The following is a 9,930-nucleotide window of genomic DNA, read 5'->3' as shown; positions in this document are numbered from 1 at the left end:
TGGGAGTGCTGAAGACTGAGCAGCTGGTTTAACATCTCGTACCCGTTTTGGAAAGTTGCAGGAAAGGCTGATACATTTATTGTCTTTTACCATCACTGCTGCAGAAGCCCCAGCTCCCATCTCTGCCATGTAATGATGTTCTCCATAGGTCTGAATGCCTAGAGTGGGGTGGCTTCAGAGCCCAGCTTGTGCTCAGGCTCCTGAGGTGGGGGATAATAACAGAGCCCCTCGGACAGTCCTTTTGCAGATAATAACAGAGCCCCTCGGACAGTCCCTTTGCAGATAATAACAGAGCCCCTCGGACAGTCCTTTTGCAGATAATAACAGAGCCCCTCGGACAGTCCTTTTGCAGATAATAACAGAGCCCCTCGGACAGTCCCTTTGCAGATAATAACAGAGTCCCTCGGACAGTCCCTTGGCAGCCACCAGCGCAGATTTTGGTCACCCCCCCCCACCCCCCGCCGCGCCTCTGCGAGCCCTTCCCGCCGGGCGGAACCTTTGTGCAGCAGCCGCCGCGTCCCCCCGGAGCCAGCGCGGCGTACCGGCCGCCCATGGGGGGCGGCTTTGGCCGCGTACCGCGGCGCGGCGGGCCCAGGCGGCGGCGGGGCCGGGATGTTCACAGCGGCTGCCGAGAGCTTCCTCCGGCAGGCCAGGTGCGACAGGGGGACAGGGACAGCGGCACGGACCCCTCGGGCCGGGCAGGGGTGCTGGCGGGAGCGGGGGGCCGGGCGGAGGGGCGGGCGGTGAGTACCGACCCTGCAGCCCGGAGCTTCCCGAGGGGGCCCGGGCTCTGACAAGCCCCGACCGGCCCGGCAGGGAGATCCAGGAGGAGGAGCTGCGGAGATTCACCGCCCGCGTGTCCGCCCTGCTGCAGGGCCCCGAGGCCGGCCCCGAGGCCGTGGATGGGCTGCAGAGGCTGCACCTCACCGTGGCCGCCACCAAGTACCCCCGCAAGTGAGTGAGTGCCTTATGCCCCCCGGATGTTCGAAATGCAAAGCGTTACCTTCTAACCAAAAAGAAAGGGCTTTAAAATAACACGCTGCCTTGAAAACCCTAAGTTCACTTTGAACACAAAGCCCCTCTTTGCTTTATACCCCCTTGCTAAGCAGAAGTGCCCATCTCCTTTTGCAGCAATGTTAACAAGTGTTGGTGTCACTGAGGCTTCACTCAGAAATGAAGGTGGTGAGTGGCATTAGGCACTGTCAAGGGGGATCATCCCAAAGCCAAAATTATGCAGGAAATAAACATCTGGATCTTTTCTTGCCTTGCAGTGGTGTTTACTGTGACTCTTGCAGGCTCGATGGCAAGTTTGTGGAGCAGTTGCAGACAGTGCTGTGCTCACCCAAAACTCCTGAGCAGATTCAGGTGTTGTGTGCTGCCATCCTGAGAGAGATGTCACCTTGCAACGATCTTGTCCTCTCCTGTGATGAGATTCAAGATACAAAGCTCTTGAGCCTGGTATCCTCTGTCCTTCTGGCTCAGGTAAATGACCTGTCAAATCAGAGATCTTCCCTTCTCAATATGGATTTGCTTTTTGATTGTTCCCTTCTCCTGAGCTCCTCCCTGAGCTCAAGGAGAGTGAAAATCAATTGTAAGTATGTAGAAAAAAGCAGAGGTATTTCAATGTTTATTTAAAGGATCTCATTATTCTGCTTTGCGTGGGAAAAAAATGGCAGATTTTTGTGTATAGCACTTAACTACAAAAAATGCTTAAAATTATCATGTTTAGACACTGAGATCCTGGAAGCCAAAAGAACCCTTTAGAGCTGGCTGCTGGAATAGATTTCAAATCAGGGTTGCTTGAACCTGGGAAAGATTTTAGATATTCTCCTTATGATATTGGCTTTAATGTTCACATATAAAAAACATACACAGAACCTACAAAACATGTAAAACTGTAAATGCAAATGACACTTCAAAGGTCCAGATTCTCCACGAAGAGAAGCAAACATGAGGATCTCCCTGTTTTGAGTGCTGTCTAGGGAACAAGCTAGAAACTTCTCTTTTTCCGCTCCTTCTTTTACTTTTATTGTGCCTGTTAAAGGTAAAATATTTTTGTGAAACTTCTCATTCTGAGTTTCACTGTGTGCTTAGAAACGTCTCCAGTGTTTCTGACATTCATCTGAGTCTGCTTAACTAAAGGAAATGAAACAGAAACTAGCAATGTGTTATTTATGTGCTGCCTCACAAAGCTCCTCTCTCCCATATCCAGTCTTGGGACTGTCCTGCAGTTCCAGGATGTAAAAACACACATAAGCAGCACCACAGTTTGGGATCTGTGAATTCAAATTGCAGAAAATCTCTGTAAAATGTGCTAAAACCCCCTGTGCTGTTTGTTATTTTTGTGTTTGACTTTGGTATTGATGCCTGGTGGAGGAGATTGGTCTCTAGTAGTGGTAGATTATTTATCTTTACCTCTTCTTTATTTTTTCAGGGAAAGAAGGGTGAAGTGGCAGCTGTGGGGCAGCGTGTTGTGCAGGTCCTTGAAAGAAGACTGCCCGAGGGTCAGAGTGCTCGGTTCCTTCTTCCTGTCCTGGCAAATGTCATCAGCCTTTCCCCAGAATCCTTAACAGAAGGTAAATCTATAGGAAGGGCTGAGATTGCCACCTGGCTGTGGTCTGGGTACTGATCAGAAGGCTCTCAGCTGGAAGGTGCCGTCAAATGAGAGAGCTCTGCTGTGAGGAAAGGGAACTTACTGGGTGAGATGTATTCCACCACACAGAACTGGGACTGGGCCTTCCAGTCAAATCCTGGCCATGGATTTGTATAACAGGAACACGTGCTCTAGCTGAGGTCTCCACATGCAGCAGGAGTGTGAAATTGTAGCTGTCCTGAAGAGCATCAAGCTAAGAGAGAGAGACAAACAGAGATGTGCCTGTGCACGTGGTCAGGAGAGCAGCAGGAACAGCTAGAGGTGCTCTTCAGCAGAGAGGCAGCACTGGGTGGGTAGTGGGGAGTTACCCTAGGAGAGCATTCCAGGCTTAAAATGCTGGGGAGTTGTGAGCAAGTTTCTGGGAGTTTCCTGTGAGGTTTGTGTACTTCATGCAGTGTGCCAGAGAAGCTTTGGGGGAGGATGTTGGGCTGGGTGCATGGGCTGGCAGAGCAGGAGGGATCACCTGCCCCAGCTTCTGAGAGTTCCCAGGGAGGGAGTTGTGCCTTTGGCTGCAGAGCTGAAGCCTGACACTGCCTGAATAATGTGACAGTGGTTTTGTACTTTCCTCCTAACAGCAGCTGTGGATGGAGACAAAGGAACAAGTGTCTCTTGGGTGATCTGGTAGCAGAGTCCTTGGCTCCAGCACTCACTCCCTGCCTGAGGGGGCATGAGGAATATAGAACATCCACCTTGGGGTAGCAGTTTCTTTATGGATTGCTGGGTCAGAGAGTGATCCAGGCTGGAGAAAAAGCACAGGAATTGAGGGTTAACAGGGACATGTTGCAGAGGCTGCTTCTCTGCCCCATCTAGCAATGACCCTGTCACTTTCTTTGTACAGAACAGACCAATGTTGTCAGTAAAAAGCTGGCTGACTGGCTGAGGTATGCAAGCATTCAGCAAGGAATGGCTCAACCCTCTGGAGGCTTCTTCTCCAGTCCCAGAACCAAACAGGTGAGTGCTGAGTTGCCATGGTGACCTCACTAGAGCATTTGTTAGTCTGTTACCTGCTGGTTTGAATTCCCAGAATCACCTTCTTTTGGAAATGGGTAGTCTAGAAGTGCTGCTGTTCTTCAGCATTTTTGTGGGATATGCCTGGGGCTCTGACCTGCTGCATCTTCTCTCTCAGCCTGCTCCTATCACAGAGGTGGATGGTGCTGTTGCAACAGACTTCTTCACAGTGCTCTCAGTGGCTCAGCACTACACACAGGACCAGTGGCTCAACGTGCAGACTTTCTCCATGCTGAGAAACTGGCTGCTGTGCTATGGAGGCAAGGAGCTGGACACCCTTAATCCAGGTAGGGATTGAAGGTGTGGTCTGCAGCCCCAGGAAGGCTGTGTGCTCTCAGGTATCTGTCATATGAGGTGGCTGCACCAGCAACCCAGGAATTCCTCTCTTTCAAACTGATTAGATATTAGGAAGAAATTATTCCTTGTGAGGCTGGGGAGGCCCTGGCACAAGTTGCCCAGAGAAACTGTGGCTGCCCCATCCCTGGAAGTGCTCAAGGCTGGATTGGACAGGGCTTGAAGCAACCTGACATAGTGGAAGGTGTCCCTGCCCATGGCAGTGGCTTTGGAACTGGATGAGCTTTAAATCCCTTCCAGCCCAAACCATCCTCTCATTCTAAGTGACAGAATTATGGTCAAGAGTTCAGAGATCTTGCACTTAGGAGCAGGGAAAGTTTGGGAATGAATATCACTAAACCTCCTGACTGATACTTATTGATACTTCCTTGGGGAATTACTTGTTGGGTGAGTCTCCTGTTTTCAGACAAAGCCCCATGGATTCCTAGGAAGGAAAGCCTGGATGATGTGAGACAGCATCTCCTTAATATTCTTGTAACATTCCCTTCTCCCTCAGCCTCCTGTTCTTCACTCTGCCCCTGGGGACAATCAGCTGCCTCTGTTGCTGGGCTGCTGCGTGGGTGCCATGGCCTGTGACGAGCTGACACGTGTGATGTTCACTGTGCAGGTGCCACAGCAGGAGGGGACAGCTCTGTGACGAGCTGACACGTGTGATGTTCACTGTGCAGGTGCCACAGCAGGAGGGGACAGCTCTGTGACATCCATGGTCCCTGCTCCAGCCACGCCTGGCCGGCTGCTCCCACCCAGGGAGCGCCTGCGGGACAAAGCCTTCGAGTACTGCCAGCGCCTCGTGGAGCAGAGCACCCGCCGTGAGTCCTGCCAGGGGGAGAAAAACACAAAATACTGCTGCACCTTTGGGCTGGGATCTCTGGAATCCTCTGTTAGGGATGGGGCCTGCTGCAGCTGCTGGGGGAAGCCATTGACCAGCCCTGAGCTGGGGTGTTGGGAAGGATTTGGAGGCAACAGTCGTGTTCTGCCTCCTTGATTTGCAGGGGAGGCTGTGAAACTTGGTTCTCATTGGCCTGAATTTAGGATCTGTGTGTAGGCAGTTCCTCATTGGCCTGAATTTAGGATCTGTGTGTGTTCCTGCCTGCCCTGAAGCCAGGGTTAGTGCTCAAACTGACAGCCTCATGTTCCTGTGTGGGCTCAAAGCTTAACTTGGACTAATTTCTCTGGCAGGACCCCTGAAGAAAGATGATGGAGACCTGCAAAAAGCTGTAAGTACACAGAGGTAGGGCTCAAGCTCTGAGAGTTGTGGTTTCCCCCATTCCATTCTTCATCTCTGCTCTCCTGCAGTGTCTCATTGAGGCAGTGATAATCATGGACATCATCTGCAAGCAGGACTCCTCCTACGTGTGCCGTGCTGCCTCCTTCCTGAAAATCCTGCACAGCAGGATCTGTGGGGACGCCACTTATGCCAGGGCACTGCTGCCCATTGCCCAGTTCTTCCTGAACCACAGTAAGTCTTCAGCTCCCACCCACTCCTCCACAATCCAGTCTTGCCTATTCCAGCACAGCACTTTTGTCCTGGCACTTTGCTGCCTGCCAGAGTTGGTAATTCCACCTTGCCTGTGCTCTGGTATGGATGATCCCACCCCAGGAGCTGGGATGTCCCCTGCTCTTTAGAGGAACATAGCCCAGATCTCTCTTGGCCCCTGGAGCCCTGGCAGGGCTGCTGGCTGGGCTGGGCTGTGCTCAGCAAGGTGCTGTGTCCTCCCAGGTAGACTGGCAGCTGTGGACTTGGATGCCATCTACAAACACCTCTTCACTGATATCCCAGCTCAGCTCTTCCACAACCCATCACTGGCCTTTGAATTTGTCCAGTTCTGCAAAGACAACAGCCAGCTCTTCACAGACTCCTCCAGCATATTCAGGCAGAGCTTCCCAAATCTCTTCAAGGTACAGTGTGTTGGAGCAGCAGAGGGGAGAGCCTGCTTCACATTCCCTTCTGTGCCCTAGAATTTCATTTTTGTACCCCACAGGCTCCATGTGCCTTCATGGCAGTGCTAGGGAGAGTACAGGCAAGAAGGATTGTTACAACACAAGTGTGATTTCGAAGGGGAGGAGGATTCTGGGTGTGTTCAGCACTGCCAGGAGAGAAGAGTCTGGGTTGGCAGGACTGTAGAGGGCTGGGGAGCGCAGTGAACACAGGACACAGCACTTTGTTTCTGGAAAAGTTTAGTAAGTTGCAGCTTGCCAGCCACTGAAACAGCTGCCAGAGGCCTGTGTTGAGCTTCTAACAGGCTCCTGGGTTTTGACCAAACCCTCAGACTTTTTCTTTTCAGAAGTGACTTTCCCTTCTCATCCCATCTGGTCACAGTGTGGAGTTGTCTGGGTGTGTGATGGAGTAGCAGGGATTGTGCAGGAAGTGCAGGAAGTGCAGCAGTTTGTGCTTGTTCCTTGCAGTTCCTGGCGTGGAACAGCCCATCTCTGATCTCTGAGTTTGTGGACCTTCTCCCATTTCTGCTGGATCCAGGCACAACCATTGAGATCTTCCATTTGCTGCTTGACCTGCCCTGTTTGACAGCAGCTCTGGACATCCAGCTGAGGTAATGCACCTTCCCTTCCTTTCACTTGTTAATCAGCATCTTAGCACTGACCAAAGCCCAGTGCACACTCCTGAGCCTCAGCTGGCACAGAGCAATCACTGCAGTCAGGTTAACACAAGGCTGCACAGATGTCAGCCCAGTTTTCTTAGCAATGTGTTGAACATGGGAAGGGAAGGTGCCCAGCTCTCACATTTCAGTACTGGACTGTCTTTGGGGCTCAGGGAGCTGTTGCCATTCCCCTCTCCCTTTCCATCTCCAAATGGTTGTCACATGTTTGAGGCTTCCACGAGCTACCACAAGCTACCACCTCAATACAGAGGTGAAATACCTATTCTTCCTTTCCTGCTCTTAGCCCTGGTTTTGGCTTTGTTCTCCTGGAGGCACACAGAATTTTCTTCCTGAGATCTTAGGAGCTGTGAGTGTCCATGAAGATGGGGTAGGACTGGAACTGGCTGTATCTCTGCTCTTCCTTGTCCTCTTGGCATTACAGCTTTTTCTGGAGTGCTTAGAAAAGAGAGCCATCCTTGATGTTGGTGGGCTTGGATGACTGAGGGACAGAGTGCCATTTTTCCCTTTCCCAGGCCTGACACAGAAGCAAGTTTGAAACTGCTGCCTTAATATGGGGGGCCTGAGCTCATCAGGTTGGCTCTCTGCCTTCCAGAGAGCCTGGATTAGACCTGGATTGCTGTTCAGTGTTCAGGATCCCAGCTCTGCCCTGGCCCATTCTCACAGTGCAGCACATTCTGTGTTCTCTGCTAGGGCAGCAGCTCTTCCTGCCTCTGAGAAGGCTGGGCACTGACCCAGCTGGGAAACCAGCCACGTGTCTGGAGGCCTTCCACCATCCCCTCTATAAGAGCATGTTCCAGTATCTCCTCCGCACCACGTCTGCTCCCGAGGATGCTCCAGACAGGTAGGAGCCTGCCTGGAGTGTGCTTCAGCCATCCAGCTCTGGGAGGCAGCACTGGGATTACTGGGAAAGGCACAGCTGCTCTGAGCTGCCGTGAGGTGGATTTCTCTTCCCTCTGTCAGCTTTGCCAGCACTCAAAGGCCTTGTGGGGAATCGGGAAGGGCAACTGGGAACAAATCTTCAGCAGTGACTCTTCTTCTGCCCACAGTCTGGTTGCACTTCGGCAGCTGCTGGGATCCCTGGCTGGCAGCCCCAGGGTGGTGCAGTGTGCAGAGACTGTCCCTGTCTTACTGGAGCTCTTTTTCAGGGTGGTGGCAGAGGTAGGTCCTTTTGGGGGATTTCAGTTCCCAGTTGCGCTGCAGGGATCACTTGTTACGTGAAGAGCAGTTGTAGAAGCAAAATTGGGAAGATGCTGCAGCTCTGAGAGAGGGGAGGGTGGGATTGGTACTGGCATGAACCAGCACTGAGCTGGCCACTTGATCCAGAAAAACAGAAGAGCTCTGTGGAGCAGTGTCAGGTTCATTCTGTGCTCTCAGCCAGCTGTAAAGGAGAAAGATGAGAGCACAGTGAGTGCCTGATACCTGCTTTGTGCACAGCTCCCCTCCTAGATCAGGCAGTTTCTCTGCCAGCTGTCTCACCTGTCTGGTTATTTTGGGGTTTGGCTGCTGGATGTCACAGGTCCTGCTGAAACAAGGGCTGGCTTTCAGTTTGCAGATGGCTCTCTGATAAACCAGCTGGTGGTGCTGCTGCTGCTGCAGAGGAGTGACCAGCTCTATGAGATCCCAGCATTTAAAGAGGATGTGTACAGGTGAGATGAGACAGGAGGCACAGCCCAGCTCCCAGCCCTTCCTCCTGGAGGAGCCTTTTCAGCTTTGACCCACTGTGATGTACCTTTGAAGGGTGCAAAATGGGGGCTGCACCTTCATCCTGGCTGGGAACATCCTGAGGATACAGCCCCGTGCCAGTGGCTGGGTGCTGCCAGCCCCTCCTGGCTTTGAGCATCACCACCTTGCCCTGCTCTGAGCTGTGCCCTTGTCTCTGCTCCAGGGTGCTGGGCTCAAACTTGGCAAAGCTCTGCGGGCTGCGCCCCGCGCTCGTGGTGGAGCTGTCCACGGAGATCCTGGAGTTCTCAGGAGCAGTCAGCAACATCCAGAGCAAGGAGGCCATCTTCACCCACATGGTGAGCAGGGCTGCTCCAGCTGCACTCTCACCTGATTTTCTGTTCCCTAAAAATGATTCAGTTCCCCTTCCCTGTGCTCCCTTCTGGCCTGGCACCAGGCGTGGGCTGTCGGCGAGTTCCTGTCGGTGTCGCACGACAAGCGCTGCACGGTGGAGCAGATCACGCGCTTCTTCGAGACCCTGGAGGCCGTGCTCTTTGAGATCACCCAGCTCAGGCCACAGGCCAGCACCCCCAGCTGTGCCCCCCGTGCCATCAGTGTCCTCATGGCCACCCTGACCAAGCTGGCAGCCCGCAGCCAGGACTTGATCCCCAGGTGAGCACCCACCAAGGGTTGAAATGTGCAGATCTCAAGGGTCCAAATGGGCGTTTGCTGGTGATAATTAATAATTGAGTCAAGGAACTGAAAAAGGACAGAGATGAGCTGTGGAAGGGCACAGTTTGGAGGAGTGGGATTCATCTGCTGACTAATGCTCGGTCACCTGCACTAATCTGTTGGAGTTTACACACTGAAGCAGTGACCTGGCTGGGTGAAAAGGTCTTGCCAGCTGATATCCATGTCCTTCTCTCTGCAGAGTGTCCATGTTCCTGTCCAAGATGAGGACATTTGTGCAGAGCCCTGCTGTCACCTCTGTTTACTGTGAGGAAGACCTTGAGGAGATCCTTATACGTGCAACTGAGCTCATGAACCTGCTGAAAATGCCCAGCGTGGCTCAGTTTGTGTTCACCCCACCTGTGGCCAGCACACAGTTTCAGAAGGAGGTGAATGACTCCCTCCCTTTGGCCCTGAGGATGGTCACCCAGCTCCTGGAGCCTGCTCCAGGCTCCATGCCAGTGTGAGGGCAGTAACTCAGTGGACACTGCTGACACTCAAGGCTGAGGCCCTGATCTTAACTGGAAAAGAGGAACAAATGATTGTGAATGGAACAGAGAACAGGAATAAGGAGAGCTGAGGCTGCTCCTCTGGTCTAAGGCTGTTTGTATTTCTGTCCTAGTGCCTGTTGCTTTTTTATCTCCTAAGCTTGTCTTATCCCTTCCTGGTGAGTATGCATTGAAATCCTGGTGGATTTCTGCAAATGTTGCAGGAGAGTGAATGGTGCATTAATACCCTGCCAGCACACCCTGTCCCTTTGGAGATGTACTTGTTCCCTCCCTTCCTCTGCCTTGTTTCCCCTCCCCTTTGCTCTCACTACACCTGCACGTGCTGCTTCTCTTGCCTCTCCTTGCAGCAGATCAGGCAAAGGCCTGAGCTGGAGGAAGCAGAACTGACTCCATCACATCT

The 9,930-nt window shown here is 52.5% G+C and overlaps 1 protein-coding gene across 1 annotated transcript; it reads left to right on the top strand.

The window, feature by feature from the left end:
* Positions 1–571: 571 nt before the first annotated feature.
* AP5Z1 (adaptor related protein complex 5 subunit zeta 1) lies at positions 572–9,620 on the top strand. The gene is given in 18 exon segments (XM_036392323.2): positions 572–653; positions 817–954; positions 1,296–1,482; positions 2,435–2,576; positions 3,492–3,604; positions 3,780–3,948; positions 4,684–4,824; positions 5,195–5,232; positions 5,312–5,474; positions 5,736–5,914; positions 6,422–6,564; positions 7,324–7,354; positions 7,356–7,474; positions 7,680–7,791; positions 8,179–8,279; positions 8,519–8,651; positions 8,750–8,964; positions 9,224–9,620. Coding segments are annotated over 18 exon segments (2,430 nt in total). The 5' UTR covers positions 572–612; the 3' UTR covers positions 9,489–9,620.
* The last annotated feature ends 310 nt before the right edge of the window (positions 9,621–9,930 follow it).

The sequence above is a fragment of the Molothrus ater genome, chromosome 16, assembly GCF_012460135.2.
Source record: "Molothrus ater isolate BHLD 08-10-18 breed brown headed cowbird chromosome 16, BPBGC_Mater_1.1, whole genome shotgun sequence".
Classification (NCBI taxonomy): domain Eukaryota; kingdom Metazoa; phylum Chordata; class Aves; order Passeriformes; family Icteridae; genus Molothrus; species Molothrus ater.
The sequence above is the reverse complement of the archived record's forward strand: the minus strand, read 5'-3'. Positions and strand labels throughout refer to the sequence as shown.